The 19,412-nt window shown below is 40.8% G+C and overlaps 1 protein-coding gene and 1 long non-coding RNA gene across 3 annotated transcripts in view; one reads left to right on the plus strand and one right to left on the minus strand.

The window, feature by feature from the left end:
* The window catches only part of LOC140202504 (uncharacterized), a 58,024-nt gene extending 46,016 nt beyond the window's left edge, over nucleotides 1–12,008 (plus strand). Inside the window, exons 2-3 of the long non-coding RNA XR_011887110.1 lie at nucleotides 2,005–2,179; nucleotides 11,822–12,008. This is a non-coding gene — a long non-coding RNA (uncharacterized lncRNA). The remainder of the gene's footprint in view (nucleotides 1–2,004; nucleotides 2,180–11,821) is intronic.
* ano6 (anoctamin 6) overlaps nucleotides 1–19,412 on the minus strand; it is a 171,529-nt gene that overhangs the window by 36,875 nt on the left and 115,242 nt on the right. For both annotated transcript variants that reach the window (XM_072267430.1, XM_072267431.1), the window contains 5 exons: nucleotides 10,699–10,833; nucleotides 8,000–8,105; nucleotides 4,929–4,989; nucleotides 3,824–3,966; nucleotides 2,100–2,177 (listed from right to left, as the gene is read on the minus strand). In XM_072267430.1, coding sequence (XP_072123531.1) covers nucleotides 2,100–2,177; nucleotides 3,824–3,966; nucleotides 4,929–4,989; nucleotides 8,000–8,105; nucleotides 10,699–10,833 — 523 coding nt within the window. The remainder of the gene's footprint in view (nucleotides 1–2,099; nucleotides 2,178–3,823; nucleotides 3,967–4,928; nucleotides 4,990–7,999; nucleotides 8,106–10,698; nucleotides 10,834–19,412) is intronic.

Below are 19,412 nucleotides of genomic sequence, written 5' to 3' on the forward strand. Positions count from 1 at the left end.
TATCAGCATTTACCCTACAATGGGGAAAATTGGCCTGGTATGTTCTGTTCACAAAAAGCAAGTCAAATTCAATCTGGATAATTACCAGCCAATATAATGTCAATAATTGGCAAAGTGGTGATACGTGGTATTCAGGGCACTCTCAAGCAGCAATTATTCGGCTAGCTATTGCCTGCCCCCTTTGGTTCTAGACCACATTATTGGTTCTACTATTAGAACCACTATTTGGTTCTAGACAGAAAGAAGCTGCAGAAGATTGTAAATCTAGTCAGCTCCATCTTGGGCACTAGCCTACAAAGTACCCTGGACATCTTTAGGGAGCAGTGCCTCAGAAAGGCAGCGTCCATTATTAAGGACCTCCAGCACCCAGGGCATGCCCTTTTCTCACTGTTACCATCAGGTAGGAGGTACAGAAGCCCGAAGGCACACACTCAGCGATTCAGGAACAGCTTCTTCCCCTCTGCCATCCGATTCCTGAATAGACTTTGGACACTACCTCACTTTTTTAATATACATTATTTCTGTTTTTGCACATTTTTAAATAATCGATTCAATATGTGTAATTTACTTGTTTATTTATTACTATATTGTATTTTATTTATTATTACTATTTTTTCTCTGTCTCTGCTAGATTTTGTATTGCATTGAACTGCTGCTGCTAAGTCAACAAATTTCCTGTCACATGCCGGTGATAATAAACCTGATTCTGATTCTGATTACACTCATGGTACAAATATGAACCAAAGAACTACATTTCAGAGGTGCTCTCTACACTTGCATAGACATTTTTTTCTGTTCTCTCCACCCTTCATCCTTGCTACATCTTAAAGCCCACTAATTTTCCAGTTCTGATAAATGGAATGATAGTATATTGCTTTACAACTCAAGCGATCAGAGTTCAATTCTCGTTAATGTCTGGAAGGAGTTTATAAGTAATCCCATGACTGCATGGGTTTCCTCTTGGTGCTCCAGTTTCCTCCCACATACAAAAGACATACGGGTTAGGGTTAGTAAGTTGCGGACATGCTCCGCGAGCACTGGACGTGTGGTGACACTTGCTGCCCCCGGCGCATCCTCGCTCTGTGTTGGTCGATGACACAGGCTGAATCCACGTAATGGGTCCAGGCCCCACAGCGTATCGAAGTGAATGACCCCAATGTTTGGACAACAACTTAAGTGCCATGCTGAATCGGAAAGGTTGGGTACAGGCCGAATTGAGGAGGTAGGGTCCAGATTTACATTTTTAAAATTTTCTCTGCACATTGGGTATTTGACAGTCTTTTCATAATGAGTCCTTTTGGGTTTCTTTGTTTCATGACTGCCTTTAAGGAGACGAATCTCAAGGTTGTATAATGTATACGTACTTTGATAATAATTGTACTTTGAACTTTGAAAAGACACATTTCACTGTATGTTTCGATGTACACGTGACAAATAAAGCCAATTTTCAACTCTGTTTCTCTTCCATAGAATACTTATTTATCGGCCCTTCCAGCCCCTTGAGCCGTGCCTCCCAGCAATTCCCGATTTAACCCGAGCCTAATCGTGGGACAATTTGTAATGACCAATTAACCTACAAACTGGTAGGTCTTTGGACAGCGGGAGAACACTGGAGCTCCTGGAGGAAATGATTAGCTCACTGAGTTTCTGCTTTTAATTCAGGTTTCTATACCTGCAGTTTTTTTTGATTTTTCATTGGAAAATAAAGTTGCCTATGGAGGCAGGAATTTCATTATCTTGAAGAACAGGAAAGGTTTCAAAAGAATAGATTAAAACAGGAAAATTAGCATTAGGGATTTCCTGTTGAAAAACTGCTTTCTTCTCCATAATTAACTCTGACTTTATGGTTCATTATTTTCCACCTCCTCATTTTGTATTATGGATGCAATAAATATATTTGACCTTTTTAGAGACTATTTTCTACTAACAAAATGTCATGAGCGTTGAGGCTATATTATCAGCTGTTTCTAAGAGGTATTTTAAAACCAATTATCTTCTTTACAGGATAATCGGAGGATGGGTCTGCTGAGCAACATGTGACTCAAAGAAAATGATTAGCGATCCAGTTGTAAAAGACGCTGAGAACCACAGTCACTCACCCAGAACAGGACCGTACTTCCACCACAAAATAGTCTCATGCATTTTCCACAGGCAGTGTACGGAACCAGCTCCTCTTCCTGTAAGTAAATAATAATCATAATTCTGTTTAATTATCTTACATTTAAAAGTTATATTCATAGCATTTATTTGCCATAACCTAGATTTGAAACATCAGTATTACTGAGCCTTTGGAATGACATGATTTTTCCCAAGTGTTGAATCCTTTTTTTTTGACCCTTTATTAGCAATTAGTAAGCATACAATCCTGAAGCGATATTAACTGGTCAGCAGAGACCTGACGTCTGCTGGTTTCAAGCTACGAGTTGCCATGAAATAAGCAAGAGTATGCAACTTATTCTCTTTGCTTTTACTGTGCCCCCATGAATGAGACTAGCAAACCCAGAATACAATGCAGATAGAGAACAGTTACATGGTTCCTGCAGCCCCAATAGAGTGGACATGGAGAGGATGTTTCCTTTGGTGGGAGAGTCAAAGACCAGAGGACATAGCCTCAGAGTAGAGGGACATCCATTTAGAACAGAGATGAGGAGGAATTTCTTCAGCTAGAGGGTGATGAATCTGTGGAATTCTTTACCACAGACGGCTGTGGAGGCCAAGTCGTTGGGTATATTTAAGGCAGAGGTTGATAATTTTTTGAATAGTCTGGGCATGAGGGTATATGGGGACAAGGTAGGAGATTAGAGCTGAGAAGGAAATGATTTGGTCATGACAAAATGGTGGAGCAGACTTGAGGGCCAAATGGTCTAATTCTGTTCTGATAACTAATGGTCTTATAGTCTTATTTTCAGTTAACCTTTTCAAGCTCTATAAAATATCCCTTCTATTGCTTAATTTCAAGGTGAAAACTTGCTTCTTGCAAGTTTCCATAGGTAAAAAAGAAAATAAAATCTAAATATTTCTACCTGACAGTTTGCATTGAAATGTGCTTTTTTTTAGAATGGGTGATTTGAGAAATGTTTTTCTTTCTTGTTACATCAGTCTTGGGTACAGCATAAGGTGGTGAATTTAGTGATTTTTGTAGGAACGGTGACAGCGTCAGCGGGAGTTACCTTGGACACAGTTTTCCGAGGCTGATGGGCCTATAGAAATATTGGTAATATTTTGGTTTATGTGCTGCATGTGATGTATGTATGTATGTACTAAGGGTGCAGTGTTCTGGAGAAAAGTTGCTTCATTTAGTTGTATATATGTCCAGTCACAAGATCACAAGACAAAGGAGCAGAAGTAGGCCATTCAGCCCATCGAGTCTGCTCCACAGCTCCCCCATGAGCTAAACTATTCACCCATCTAGTTCCAATTTCCTGCTTTTTCCCCATATCCCTTGATACCCTGACTAATTAGATACCTGTCAATCTCCTCCTTAAACACCCTCAATGATCGGGCCTCCACAGCTGTATGTGGCAACGAATTCCACAAATCCACGACCCTCTGGCTAAAAAAATTTCTCCTCATCTCTGTTTTAACTGGGTACCCTCTAATTCTAACACTATGGCCTCTTGTCCTGGACTCACCCACCAAGGGAAACAACCTTTCCACATCTACTCTGTCCAATCCTTTCAACATTCGAAATGTTTCTATGAGATCCCCTCTCATTCTTCTATACTCTAATGAATACAGTCCAAGAGCCGACAAACGCTCCTCATATGTTAGCCAAATGCAAATGCATTAACTTTTGAACTTGAACTTGAATGGACCAATTTACCTGTGTGACTGGATTCTTCTTTAGGATTGTACACTTTGCTTCATATTCTGCCCGGCGAGGCTCTTCCTGCTCCAGTTCCACAGTGTCCCACTCGTATTCCAATTCTGCCTCGCGGCGCTTCCAGAATTCCAAAAAGATGGTGACTGTAAAACATGATCTAATTGTACAATAGCTGCCAAAACATCAGTGAATATGCATCAGCACGATCCTTAAAAGCCAGCACCTGAGGTAAAGCTCTGACTGAAGACACACACTCAATGATTTGGGTACAGATTCTTCCCCTCTGCCATCAGATTTCTGAATGGTGCATGAACCAATCAATTATCTTGTTATTCCTTTATTTTGTATTAGTCATTTATTATGTGATTTACAGTAAATTTATATCTTTGCACATGTCAGTCTACGGTCTCCTTTTGTGCTAAGATGAGGCCACCATCAGGGTGCAGGAGCAATACCTTACAGTCCGTCTGGGTAGCATCCAACCTGATGGCATGAATATAAATCTCTCCTTCTGGTTAAAAAAACTTTTCCCTCTGCCTCCCTTCTTCTTCTATTCCACACTCTACCCTCTTAGCTCTTCTCACCTGTTTATCACCTCCCCCAGCACCCTTCATCCTTCCCTTTCTCCTATGGTCCACTCTCTCCTATCAGACTCCTTCCTCTCCAGCCCTTGACCTTTCCCACCCACCTGGCTTCACCTATCACCTTCCAGCTAGTCTCTTTCCCCTCCCCGACCTTTTTATTCTGGCATCTTCCCCATTCCTTTCCAGTCCTGAAGAAGGATCTCAGCCCGAAACGTCGACTATCTATTCATTTCCAGAGATGTTGCCCTGCCTGCTGAGTTCCTCCAGCATTTTGTGCATGGCAGTCTATAATAGTATTTGTTTATCTTTTTCATGACTACTATATGGTTATGGCAAGCAACGAGTCACTACAGCTTTCTTTTGTTTTTTTTTGTGATAGCAATTGATGCCTAAAACACATTTGAATCTTGTGTTAAATTCTGAGCCATTGTTTACTCTCTCTCCAAACAACGGACAGCAGACAATATCATTAGAAAGAATTTAACCAACATTATATTTGATGCAAAGTAACAACTACTTACCCCAAATTGCCATAAACATGGCGTATACTAGTGTTCCATAGTTGTCAAATATGGATAATTTCTGTGGATAAAATATATATATTCAATAAACGTATGCACAATGGAACGCTAAATGTAAACAGAACCTGAAATATTATTCACCGCGACGTTCTAATAGAAAATTCTTCTTTCATGTATAATTTCTGATACTAGGTTCCATTTCACTTCCGAAATTCTATTAACACAGATATTACCCAGGCTTTTTGTGGAATTATATTTAATAATAACGTGTGTCATAGGGTTTGACAAAAATCACGGCAGCTGACAAAAATTATAGACTCATATTTCTTAAAAGGATGGAAAATGGAGATGAATTATCTTGGCGATTGAGAACTTAAAGGAAACTGGAATTATATTTTCTTCTCCTATTTCTAGTTGCTCTGTCTGAATTTGAAATAAAAAGATAGAAGTAATAATAATAAATAAATAAGCAATAAACATCGAGAACATGAGATGAAGAGTCCTTGAAAGTGAGTCCATAGGTTGTGGGAACATTTCAATGGTGGTTCAAGTGAAGTTGAGTAAAGCTATCCCCTTTGCTTTAAGAGCCTGATGGTTGAAGGGTAGTAACTGCTCCTGAACCTGGAGGTGCAAGTCCTGATGCTCCTGTACCACCTTCCTGATGGCAGCAGCGAGAAGACAGCATGTCCCAGGTGGTGGGGGTCTCTGATGATGGATGCAGCTTTCCTGTGATCACGCTCTGTATAAATGTGCTCAGTGGTGGGGGGAAAGAACTTTTTACCTGTGATGAACTGCACCGTATCCACTACTTCTTGTAGGATTTTTCATTCAGGGGCATTTGTGTTTCCACATACCAGCTTGTGATGCAGCCAGTGAATATACTCTCCACTAAACAGCTATAGAAGTTTGTCAAAGTTTTAGCTATCACTGTGAAACTCCACAAACTCCTAAGGAAGTAGTTGTGCTGTCATACTCCAGAATAGAAAATCTTTCTATCGCTTTAATATTCTACTTAAATATTGAAAATATCAATGGTGACAGAACGCTTTCTGTCCTAGATCTGACAGGGAATCTTTTCCCAAGTGTTAATGGAATTGCTGATATCATACTGATCATCTCACACTCTAAACTTATACCATGTTTCCTTCTGCAAGGTTTGATCATACTACAAGTGTTTATTGTTCAATTAAACATTGTTCTTGCTGTTTTTGTAGTTGAACCTAATTAGGCTGCAAAACTTGTATCAACTTAATGGTTTCTTACTCATTGGTAGGTGTGTTATTTGTTTTAAACTGTTAAAAATATCAACGGCAACAGAACACTTTCCCTCCTAGATCTGACAGGAAATTTTTCCGAACTCTTTAATGGAATTGCTGATATCATACTGATCATCTCACACTTGTATCATGAATTCTTCTTAATATGAGGAAGTTTACAGATGCTGGTAATCTCGAGCAATTCAGTAGGTCGGAGCATCTGTGGAAATGAATCAAGTTCCTTGGGGTGCAGATCTTGGACAATCTCACCTGGTCCAGGAACACCACTGGGATTGTGAAATGGGGCCAGCAGAGATTGCACTTTCTGAGGAAGCTTAAACAAGCATCACACCCCACTAACATCTTAACTACATTCTGCAGAGGCATGGTTGAGAGTGTGCTACCTTTTGCATCACAACCTGGTACTCCAGCTGCAGTGCTGTCGACAAAAAAGCCTTGCAGAGGGTGGTTAGGGGAGCAGAGAAGGTTATTGGGGTAACACACATCAAAGTTGCTGGTGAACGCAGCAGGCCAGGCAGCATCTCCAGGAAGAGGTACAGTTGACATTTCGGGCCGAGACCCTTCGTCCTGACAAAGGGTCTTGGCCCGAAACGTCGACTGTACCTCTTCCTAGAGATGCTGCCTGGCCTGCTGTGTTCACCAGCAACTTTGATGTGTGTTGCTTGAATTTCCAGCATCTGCAGAATTCCTCGTGTTTAAGGTTATTGGGATCTCCCTACCTTCTGTCCAAGACCTCTTTCAGAGTCAATGCCTCCAGAAGACACGGTACATCATTAAAGACCCCTCACACCCTCTCCATGAGCTGTTTGTTCTTCTGCCATCAGGCAAATGTTACAGGAGCATCAAAACTAAAACCACAAGGCTACTAAACAGCTTCCTCCCACAGGCAGTCAGACTGCTAAATAGCTGCTCCACCTGACTCTGCTTTGGACACTTTTAACTTGCACTGGACACTTATAACTGATTTTAACTGACATGTGGCTGTTGTGTTTTACTATTTATTGTTATGTTTATTATTTAGTGTTGCATTTGTTATGTTATGATTGAACTGCCCCTGAGAAACGCTGCCTCATTCTGCCCTGCAGAGTTGATGTAAGGTTAGAATGACAATAAAGTTTTTTGAATCTTGAATCTTGAATAAACAGTCAATGTTTTGGGCCAAGACCCTTCTTCGGGACTGGATAGGAAGGGGGAAGATGCCAGAATAAAAAGGTGGCGCAAGATTTGATCTTACTAAGATAGTTTATTGTTTAGTTAAATAGGTGATCTTGCTTTTGTTGTCTTTGTAGTTGAACCTAGACAGGCTGCATAAACTTGTATAAACTTGTTCCTTACTCATTGGTAGGTAGTGCAGTCATAGTGTAGGTGATAATCAAAATGTTTTTTGTTTTAAACTGTTTATTAATTCCATAATTCACAAATAAACTAAGGAAAACAACTTTTGTTCAGAACTGAATTGTTTATAATACAGGTCAAGCAAGTACGGCCATCTGGGATAAAATCCAATTTTGTTTGGGACGTTTCCTTGAACATTCCAAAGACATACTGTCAGGGTTAGTAAGTTGTTGGCCCCAGAGGGCGTGGCAATACTTGCAGGCTGCCTCCCCCCCACCCCAGTACAACCCTCGTTGATTTGATTTGATGTAAATAATGCATTTCACTGTATGTTTTGATGTTTCAATGTATATTTGACAAATAAAGCTAATCTTTAATTTTCGCTAAAATTGGTTAGTTTAGCAATGCTGCAGGAGGATCGTAATACCTATATACACAATATATTAAGAGTGTACCTACCCTTGAAGACTGACATGTAATATTGAGTCTCCAATACTGACAATCTTGGTCACACTGGGGACACATGATAATACGACCTCCAATCTCAGGATCACACACTTCTTGACTTTAGGACAGAAACAGAGCAAAGAGAGAAAAAATCCAACTGTTATAATGAATATTATACATGCTTCAGTTGCTGATATAGGAACCATGATTTAAACTGAGTCCAGCTACAAATTATAATAAATGACAACAGTGCAAAGGTTAAGGTTGTGCACTACAAAACTAAAAATATTTCTAATAATGAACAGCTATCAGTTCTATAAAATGCTTGGACATCATAAAAACAGGACACATTTTCTGTATTACAGAAATGTGCTTGGCCTGTTGCTGGATTAACGTAATTGGGAATGGTTTTCATCATCTCTTAAAACTGACAATAAGAAAAAAAATGCCACTTTTATCCAAAGACATGGTTGGAGACCCAGGATGATGGAATTGTTATGACTAAAGGAGAGACCACTTGCTCGTCGAATGCAATCCTCCATTCTTTTCCCCATTCCTATAACTTATTTTACCTTGTAAAAACTCTAATTGGTTCTGTCTCCTCTACTCTCATGGACACCGAGTTTCAGATCGTTACCACACCCTATGTTGAAAGTTTGGAAAAAGGTAACTTCTGCACAGAACTAGGTGGTACTTTTGGTTATCTAGCACAGAATAGACCCTTCCAGCCCTTCGAACCGCGCCACCCAGCAATCCCCCAATTTAATCCTGACCTAATCATGGGACAATTTACAATGACCAATAAACCTACCAATTGGTACATCTTTGGAATGTGGGAGGAAACCAGAGCACCTGGAAGAAACCCACACTCACAGGAAGAACATACAAACTCCTTACAGGCAGTTGTGGGAATTGAACCCCGGTTACCTGTACTATAAAGTGTTCTGCTAATCACTACACTACTGTGCAGAAACTACTGGGGTGTGTGGTAGAGAAAGCACGCCGTTGAGCTATTCTCTGAAGGAAGTAATAGTGAATCTGCAATTTAGAGTACTTCTGTTTTGTGATTGATTGTGAATCTTTCAAGGATTCCAAAGTTTAACCGAATAGAAAAACTTGGAGATGTCCCTTTAAGATCCACCCAAGACAAAATAGTCTACCTGACTGAAACCCATGAACCAAGTCAAACATTCATTCTGCCCACTACTAGCATGTTGTTTGCTTGTTATGTGCCCTGTGGTATAATGTGGCTGATCAACACTCTTGAACTGAATAGGCTTTGGAACCTTGCACCATTCAATCCCAGCACGGGACCTGACAGCAGAAGTACATTCAACAAGTTTGTACTCTTGTCACTGGACTCCATGTGTGATGGAGCAAACTGGTGGTCTCCAGCCGGCAAATCGGTCAGATGTTTGGAACTGGGAGTCCCGACATGCTCCCACTACTGAGAATAATTCCTGGCAGATCACTACAGAATTGCTGCCATTTTCCAACAATGTTTGGCCTCCTACCATGGTGTTTGGAAGATCTTTGTCCAGTTATTATTGTTTAAAACTGAAAAAAATTAAATCCAATTACTTAAAATAAAACTGTAAAATAAAATAATACATGGTACATTTTATTATCAAGAAACAGCTTCCTGGGCCATTTGAGTGAATCATCGTAGGATAAATGAAATAAAAATCTGTAGATATTTTTATAAATGCTCCTAAAAATCCCAGCACACTTTCACAAACATTCCACAGAAAATAGCTATCAGAAGGATTTATAGACAGATTAGGAGAATGAGCAAGAAAGTGGCAAATGAAATACAATGTTGAAAAATGCATGGTCAGGCACTTTGGTAGAAGATTAACTTGCAGGTGGCGTCGTGGTGAGGAAGGCAAATGCAATGTTAGCATTTGTCTCAATAGGTCTACAATACAAGAGCAGGGATGTGATGCTGAGACTTTATAAAGCACTAGTGAGGCCTCACCTTGAGTATTGTGAACAGTTTTGGGCCCCTCATCTTTAAAAAAAGATGTGCTGGCCTTGGAGAGGGTCCAGAGGAGGTTCACAAGGATGATTCCAGGAATGAAAGGGTTACCATATGAGGAACGTTTGATGGCTCTGGTTCTGTACTCAGTGGAATTTAGAAGGATGGGGGGGGGAGTCTTATTGAAACCTATCGAATGTTGAAAGGTCTAGACAGAGTAGATGTGGAAAGGATGTTTCCCATGCTGGGGAGTCTATGACAAAAGGGCACAGCCTCAGAATAGAGGGGCATCCATTTAAAACAAAGATGTGGAGAAATTTCTTTAGCCAGAGGGTGGTGAATTTGTGGAATTGGTTACCACAGGCAGCTGTGGAGGCCAGGTCGTTGGGTGTATTTAAGGCAGAGATTGATAGGTTCTTGATTGGACATGGCATCAAAGGTTACAGGGAGAAGGCTGGAGTGGGGCTGAGGAGAACAAAAAAGGATCAGCCATGATTGAATGGCAGAGCAGACTCGATGGGCCAAATGGCCTAATTCTGCTCCTTTGTCTCAAACTGTACAACAGCAATTAACAGAATCTGTCAGTACATCTCAATTGTGGGCCAAAGGACCTGTACTGTGCTATATCGTTCTATGTGCTACCATCAACAGTGACATCAAAGTTTCACCAAAATCATCTGGCACATTGAAATTCAAATATTTGGCCAATTTTAACCTTATTTATTTGGCTTACCTCCAAGTACTATCATCCCTTGTCAGTATTCCAAAAAGAAAGCACAAGAGACCAGCAAACCCAGCAATAGCCAGCATGCCCGTATAGAAACCAAGCCAAGCAAAATATATTCCAATTTTCTCTCCATAATACTTCCTGCAACAAAGAATTAGAAAATTAGCAAGGAGTACAATCTTCCGATAAACTAAAACAGCTTCAAGAATGCAATAAAAAGGCTAAACTAGAAAAGAAAGAACAGATATTGCAAGTTATTATTGGACTGACTTTGACTTAGACTACACTTTTGTACAATTTAACAGTTTTTGCGTATATGTATTTTATTTAACTGCCTACATACAAGTAACTGCTTTGTAGGTTTTCTACTGGTCACAGTATGTAAGTACAGTTTTTCAGTGTGTCTGCTGTTACTGCTAGTCGTTAGAGAAGGCAGAGGGTCATGATGGAGGGAGTACATTTGGATTGGAGGGTTGTGACTAGTGGGGTCCCACAAGGATCGGTTCTGGGACCTCTACTTTTCGTGATTTTTATTAACGACCTGGATGTGGGGGTAGAAGGGTGGATTGGCAAGTTTGCAGATGACACAAAGTTTGATGGTGTTGTAGACAGTGTCGAAGACTATCAAAGATTGCATAGAGACATTGATAGGTTGCAGAAGTGGGCTGAGAAGTGGCAGATGGAGTTCAACCCACAGAAGTGTGAGGTGGTACACTTTGGAAGGACAAACTCCAATGCAGAGTACAAAGTAAATGGCAGGATACTTGGTAGTGTGGAGGAGCAGAGGGATCTGGGGTTACATGTCCACAGATCCCTGAAAGTTGCCTCACAGGTAGATAGAGTAGTTAAGAAAGCTTATAGGGTGTTAGCTTTCATAAGTCAAGGGATAGAGTTTAAGAGTCGTGAGGTAATGATGCAGCTCTATAAAACTCTGGTTAGGCCACAGTTGGAGTACTGTAAAGTTCTGGAAGTTTCGCTGTGGTTGCTTTATTTGAATAGGGGCTATCTGATTGGATAACTCTTATTTACAAATTTGAATGGAATTTCTCTTCTCTGGGGTACAAGAAGGATCAGCCACATTGGCCCACCATCTTTATATATTTTTTATTTTTGCCTTTTCTATTCTTAGCCACTGGATTTTTGCAGCTCTGCATTTCCAAACCTCTTTGAACAATGAGTGCTCAATAAAACAATTGTGAGGCAACAAGTTCTACGCCTCTTTCTTAACTTCTTGGATCAAAAACATCAAAATCCAACATCGTAGTTATTGAAGATGATTACAGAGATTTAAAGATTTGGAGGAATCACAGATGAAATGGAAATTATTAACGCACAAACAAAAGAGGTAAGAGCTTCCTTTAATTCCAAACTGTGTGAGCAAACCTAGTTCTGGCTTCAAGACCTCATCTTTTGGAGGTAGGAGTGAGGAAACTACCACGTTACCATTTTGAGAAAACAGACCTGTAAAAATTAAATATAAGCAAGCTGATGGAGAGCGAAAATACTTAAATACATGCAAGCCAATGGAGTACGAAAATAATTAAGTATGCCCAAGCCAGTGGGGTACAAAATGTGCAACTCAGTGGAGTGTGAAGAAAAATTTCCCGTTATAATCTACTGGTTAGAAACCATCTAGATTGAAATTGAGTTAAAGAAGTTTACAAACCAAATAAAAAAAATTCTACTGTAGTCCTATAATGATTTAGACACGATGCCATGATATTTCAGTTGTAATCTAATATCTTGAGGTTGTGGTCAAAGTAATAAAATGTACCTACAAATTAAGTGTTACACGAGTTTGAATTAAAACAATGGCCAACATTGTGAAACTGAGCTCAGACATGAATAAAACATCTCAGTTTGATAAAATTAATGAAAAAGTACAATGAAATGTACCAACAGTGTTAAGTTTATTAAGATGGCATGTGAATGGAGAGAAACCTGGATTGTGTGAGTTAAAGAAAAGAATATGTGGGCGGTTTGTTCTAATACATGACCGAAGAAAAGATTAATAGGGCGAGGAAAGGGAAAGGAATGTGATGCGTGCAATAAACTATAAAACCAGTATGATTGAGACAGTGAAAAGTCTAAAGAGCAAATCTCTGCTTTATCTGACCAAGCAAAAAAAATTGATAACCGTAATTGCATTTAAATGTGGTGCACGAGGCAATATCAAAATATCAGGGACTTCAAGTAGGCAGTCCCGTGGTGATGCTTTACCATGGAAAACCCTCACTATGCTGAACAGTCTTCCGAGACAGCGCCACCAGCCGAACTCCGAGGAATTACAGGATGGACATGACATGGACTCTAACAACTCAAGTGAAGATGACAGTTAAGAGGGAATAGGATTGGCTGCTGTTTTACAGATCGCTCTAACATGACAAAAGGGAGTGATGACACCCAGGACTGAAGATTAAACCATTGCTAACCAAATTGACAAGCTAACCTCTCTAGTGGTAGATCCATCACCGATTTTTGATGCCCTGAAGCCATCATACAAGAAGTGGTTCACAGTTATTGATAAGGCCAATGGATTCTGGCACCTGAATATCAACTGTGGTTGGCATTTAAAGCTGATGGTCAACAAAACCAGTGGACAAGGCTACCACAAGGGCTCCACAACAGTCCCACTGTCTATCACATGACTGTGAGAAAAGATCTGAGAGACTTACTAAGCATTGACTCAACTGTCACACAATACTCCAGATGCAGCCTAACTAGAGTTTTATAAGGCTGCAAAATAACTTTCTGACCTTTGAACTGAATGCCTTGACTAATAAAGGCAAACGAGCCACATGCCGCCTTAACCACCTTTTCAACCTGTGTAGCCACTTTTATGGAGCTATGAACTTGGACGCTAAGATACCTCTGCTCAACACTGTTAAGGATCTTGCCCTTAACAGTGTGCTGTCTCTTTTGCATTTGACTTACCAAAGTGCAACACTTTGCATTTGGTTGGGTTAAACTCCAGCTGCCATTTCTACCCCCCCACCCCCATATCTGCAACTGATCTATATTTCATTGTAGTTTTTTTTTGCCAGACTTCTACACTATCCACACATCACCAATTGTTGTATCATCTGCAGATTTACTAACCCACCCATATACATTTTCATCCAGGTTATCTATATACATCACAAACAGAAGAGGTCCCAGTATAGATCCCTGCAAACATCATAAATCACAGACCTCCAATTAGACCCTCCAGAGCTTCAACTACTGCCCTCTGTTTTATATGGGCAAGCCAGTTCTGAATCCAAATAGCAATTCGCCATGGACCCCATGCATTTTAACCTTCCATGAGAGATCTTGTTAATCACCTTACTAAATTCCATGTGGACAACATCCACAGATCTACCTTCATCAATCACCCTCATCTCATCAAAAACTCACGTTAGTAAGACATGATTTGCCCCACACAAAGCCACATTGACTCTCCCTAATCAGGCCATGGTTCTCCAAATGCTCATAAATTCTATCCCTAATAATTCTCTCCAGTATGTTTCCTACCACTGAAATGAGACTTACTGATCTGCAGTTTCCAGGATTATTGCTGGTTCCCTTCTTGAATAATTGAACACCATTAGCCAATTGCAAGTCCTCTGGGATCTTGCCTGTGGCTACAGAGGACATGAAGGTACTGGTCAAGGCTGCAGCAATCTCATTTCTTGCCTCCCTCAATAAACTGGGCTATACCACATCAGGCCCTGAGGGCTTATCCACCATAATTCTCCATAAGAGACCCCAAACTACCTCATCCTTTACCTTTTAGTGCCCTAGTTTATTAATACTCTTGGCACTGATCTCCCTATGTTCCACATCAATCTCCTTGGTAAATACTGAGGACCTCACCCACATCCTCTATGTCCAAGTAAATGCTCCCCCTTTATCCTTAAGTGGTCCCACCCTCTCCCTAGTTAACCTCTTGATGTATGTATAGAATACCCTGGGAGTCTCTTTAATCCTTCTTGCCACAGACTTTTCATGGCCCCTCGTGGCTTTCGTAATTCCCTCCTTGAGTTCTTTTCTGGCTTCTTTGTAATCTTCAAAGGCCCTGTTTGATTCTAGCTTCCTAAACTTTACATAGTTTTTCTTCTTGACTAAACTAATCACCTCCCTCTGCATCCCAGGTTCTCTTACCTTGGCATCATTGTGCTTCCTTCTGACTGGAACATGCCTGTCCTGTGCTCTGTGCAGTCGGTCTGTAAACACCCTTCAATTGTTGGATGTGAACTTTCCCACATATAACTGTTCTCATCCAACTCTCCCTAGTTCCTTCCTGAAGCTCTTGTAATTTTCCCTGCTCCAATTTAATACTCTCCCGCAAGGTCCATATATATCCTTGTCTATAGCTTTCTTATGACGCAAGGAGTTGTGGCCAGTGTCCCCCAACTGTTCACCCACTGAAAGATCGGTCACCTGGCTGGGCTCAATACCCAACACCAGGACCAGTACAGCCCCTCCTCTTGTCGGACTATCCAAATATTGTTTAAGAAATTCTCTTGGATGCACCTAACAAATAGTGGATGTATGGAACCATCAAGCAAATTATGACAGACAAATTACAACATTTAAAATATTTTGGGAGGATTTGGCATTTCTGGCAACAGAGCATTTATTGCTTATTCCAAAACTGGCAGTGATGAGCTAAAAGATTAATGGTAACATGTACCAAACAGCTGATTAAAATGTACAAGTTGAAATAATGAAGACAATGCATTTGTCAGCAACAGTAAAAACAAGGGTGGATTTTTCATCTCATAAGAGAATCATTTTAGTTTTATTAAGTCCTGCTATGTTCCAGTCATGCAAACATACGTAATGAAATAAATTATCAACATAATCATAAGAGGTTATGTTTTAGGTTCCCTCTTCCTCTCATCTCAATATAGAAAGAGATAATGCTTTAATTTATTTTCAGTCAGTTTTTTTTCAGCTCAACTCAGATATTTTTCTGCATTAATTCAATGAATGTAAGAAGATTTTATGGCAAATGACTGTCTCCATGCCATGACTTATTTAAAAACAAAATACCAGATAAACTGATTACCATCAATATGTTTATCAACACCTCTCTTCCTGTCTGGATGGCATTCAATCTGATGGCTAAAACATAGACTTTTTAAACATAGTTATTTACCTACCCCTTCTCTCTTTTTGCATTCTGTATTCTGGCTCCCCTCCTACCCCTTCCCTTCTCCTCCCCTCCCTCTAATGCCTCTCCTCCTTCTTTCTCTCATGGTCCACTGCCTTCTCATATCAGATGCTTCCTTCTCTGGCTCTTTGCCTCTTCCCCATATCACCTCCTAGCTTCTTACCTCATCCCCACCTCCCCCATCCCCTTGTCTTTCCCCTCACTTGGCTTCACCTTTCACCTGCCAGTTTGTACTCCATTCTCTTTCCCACTCCTTCTTATTCTGGCTTCTTCCTCTTCCTTTCCAATGAAGGGTCTCGGCCAAAAAACGCCAAATCTTTTATCATATACCCCTGGGATTCCTTTTTGCTGTGGCCTGTCACTTTAAGGCACAAGAGAGAACTGAGACTAACTTTTAGATTTCTGCTGAGAGAGGGAGGGGCGGAGCCTGCCTTTCAGCTTGTGTTTACACTTTTACAAGGACATTGACTCCTGCTGTCAGCTTTTGGGTTGCCATGGAAAGAAAGAAAGAAAGAAAGAGAGAGAGAGAGAGAGAGAGAGAGAGAAGAAGAAGAAGAAGAAGAAGAAGAAGAAGAAGAAGAAGAAGACACGGACAGCTTGTGAGTCGTCATGGTAACTGAGGGTGGCGTTATGTGATGGGCAGCTGGTGTTCAGCATGCTGAGATAAATACAAGGTCAGCTGGTTGTTAGACACACATGGTTTTGGACACTGGATGAGCTTTGTTGTGCCCACAGAAAGGTGGGTTTCTGGAGGATCAGTCAGTGGCTCTCGCAGTGTGGAAAAGGGGTGACCGGTGGGAAGTTATTAGTGTCCAACCCTTACCAGGGTTGATAACGCCACCACAGAAGACGGTCTCCTTGTTGTGGTCACATTCAGTGACTTTAAAGGAAGAGAAGAGGGGAAAGGAAGGTTTGAAACAGAAGAAACCTAGTGACAAAGAGGTCACTGTTTGGACTCTCTCTCTCCATAGCTGGTAAGGGTGAGTTTGAGTTCCATTTGAATACAAAGATGTTATTGTCACTTAGTTAATCCACAGGAGTGGGTTCTCTGGGGAGGGGAGTACCTTTGTGAATACCACTTGTGTGTTACCATTGTTTGGGTGTGGTAGTTCACTGAAGAAAGGCACCCCTGTGGAAAATCACTGTTAGAGTTATTTTGTATGTCATGGAACTGGATAAGTGGCTATCATGTTGTGTGTTTGGTGTAGGCTTGTGTGGAAACTACTGGTGTGTGGTAATCACAACACACCAGAGGAACTCAGCAGGTCAGGCAGCATCCGTGGAAACGATCAGTCAACATTTCGTTCCTCTGGCGTGTTGTGAGTGTTGCTTTGACCCCAGCACCTGCAGAGTATTTTGTGTGTGTGATAATCCTTGACTGGGTTGGTAGTTTTACCACTTGAAGAGGGTCCCCTTTGTGATAAGCTACTGTTGGTGATAATCTATACGTGGATTCTGTTGGGAGTATCCTGTGGCCACCACTTTGGGATGTCTCGTAACTGAATTTGGGTGTGGTACCACTTGTGTTGAAAGGATATTCGTTGAAGATCACTGTCGGTGATATTTCGTGTGTGGAATGGAACAACTTTGGAGATAAAACCTACTACTATTGTTATCTCGCATTGCTGTCGTGGAATCTGTGGAATATTGACATACTTGCCTTCTCTCTGCATTTACCCTGGATTACAAATATCTCTCTCATATCACCTATTCCGTGGATGAACTGAACTTTCATACTTTACCATCTCAAGACTCTAAGCCTTGTGTCCCCCAAGCTCAATAGTTTGGGAGTTATATTTGCACACATATATACACGTAACACTGCTAACCAGTTTGATTTATCTGGTTATATATGACTGCATTATGTAGTTACTAATAAAAATAGCATTACTTAAAAGTAAACCCAGACTAAAGGTGTTTTCCATTTCTGCTGGTCCTTTAACCCGTTACGGGGTATGTAACACTTTATTCCTCCAACCAAAGAAACGAACGACTTTGGTTCCCTTTGAGGCCTTCCTGCTGGGGGGTGGAGGTGTATAGGGACTGGACATCCATAGTAAAAATACGATGATAGGGGACGGGGAACTTGAAATCATTGAAAAGATCCAGAGCGTGTGAAGTGTTACGGACGTAAGTTGGAAGGGACTTTTCCCTCTCTCACCTTACCTCGCCTGCCCATCTCTGGTGCTCCTCCCACTTTTCTTCCTTCCAGGGCCTTCTCCTATTAGATTCCCCCCTCTTCCCACCCCGTGTCTCTTTCACCAATCAGCTTTCCAGCTCTTTACTTCACCCCTCCCCCTCCCAGTTTCACCTGTCACCTTGTGTTTCTCCTTCCCCTCATCCCACCTTTTAATTCAACTCCTCATCACTTTTTTTTCTTCTCCAGTCCTGCTGCAGGGTCTCGACCTGAAACATTGACTGTACTCTTTTTCAGATGTTGCCTGGCCTGCTGCGTTTCTCCAGCATTTTGTGTGTGTCCCTTTTAGTTTGGATGATCTTGTTCTCATTTTGTTCCTCCTTCTAAGAATTGTGCTTGTGTTTTTCCGGTGAACACTGCTTTTCTGGTGCTCTGCCTGTGTTACCGCTGCTGGTAGGTTTCTCACTGCACACGCTCAGTAATGTGCTTGTCCATAGGGCAGTAAACTCAACTTTGATTTTTATACAGACCAATTTGACCTAAACAAATGAGGTGACCTTATTCCCACCCGAAGATGTCGAGATCCTGTGAAATGAGCCATGATGAAAGAAGTGAGTATTTATGATCAAGCTGGTTGCCTTATCATACTGTAGGTTTTACTGAGTTTTTAAATTATTTTTCAGAGTTGTAGTCATTCAGTGACATGGTGGGTTATTTCAAAACATTCCTGACTTTTGCCTTTCTTTGGAAGAACGCTGAGGAATCAGGAACTGAATTGCACACTGTTGAGTATCATGCTCAGGATATTGGTCTGGAGGAAATTAGCAATATTTGTGCTCCAACAGAGCAAAGCAATAGTCATCTCCAATGAAACTATTTCTAATCACATTCCTTTGACTGCAGTTGCATTAAATCAACTCCCAGCTGAATGACTTTAAATATTGTATAACAAAACACTTTTTTTTGGTCAATTTAAAGTTGCTCGAGCATAGCCACCTTTGCTGTATAAATACTATCTGGCATTTTAAATAGGGACTGAAGTTGAATCTCTCACTATTAAATCTCTGATCCTCTACCGCTGTTTAGTGGTTGCTTGAAGTGAAACTGGACAAACGGGTTATTTTCTACTGCAAAGATGGGGTGGTAATGGGTTGGTACATTAACATGGCAGAAAACTATGCCAGTTCCATTCTTCCCTGAGTCATGGCAAGAACACTGTGTTGAGTCGAGGCCATGGCAACAACGCACTGAAGGCAGTGAAAGGTACGATAATGAATGCAGAGGAGGTGACTTCCAGAGGTGAGTTCCAAGGGGCATATAGGGATGAGCTTGTTAATTCTGTCAGCTCAAAGGCTGACAGATTTGGGTAAAGACAGTAGGCAAAAAGAATTTTAAAAATTATACAAATTACAATTTTCTGACATC

This window comes from Mobula birostris, chromosome 9, assembly GCF_030028105.1.
Source record: "Mobula birostris isolate sMobBir1 chromosome 9, sMobBir1.hap1, whole genome shotgun sequence".
In the NCBI taxonomy this organism is placed as follows: Eukaryota; Metazoa; Chordata; class Chondrichthyes; order Myliobatiformes; family Myliobatidae; genus Mobula; species Mobula birostris.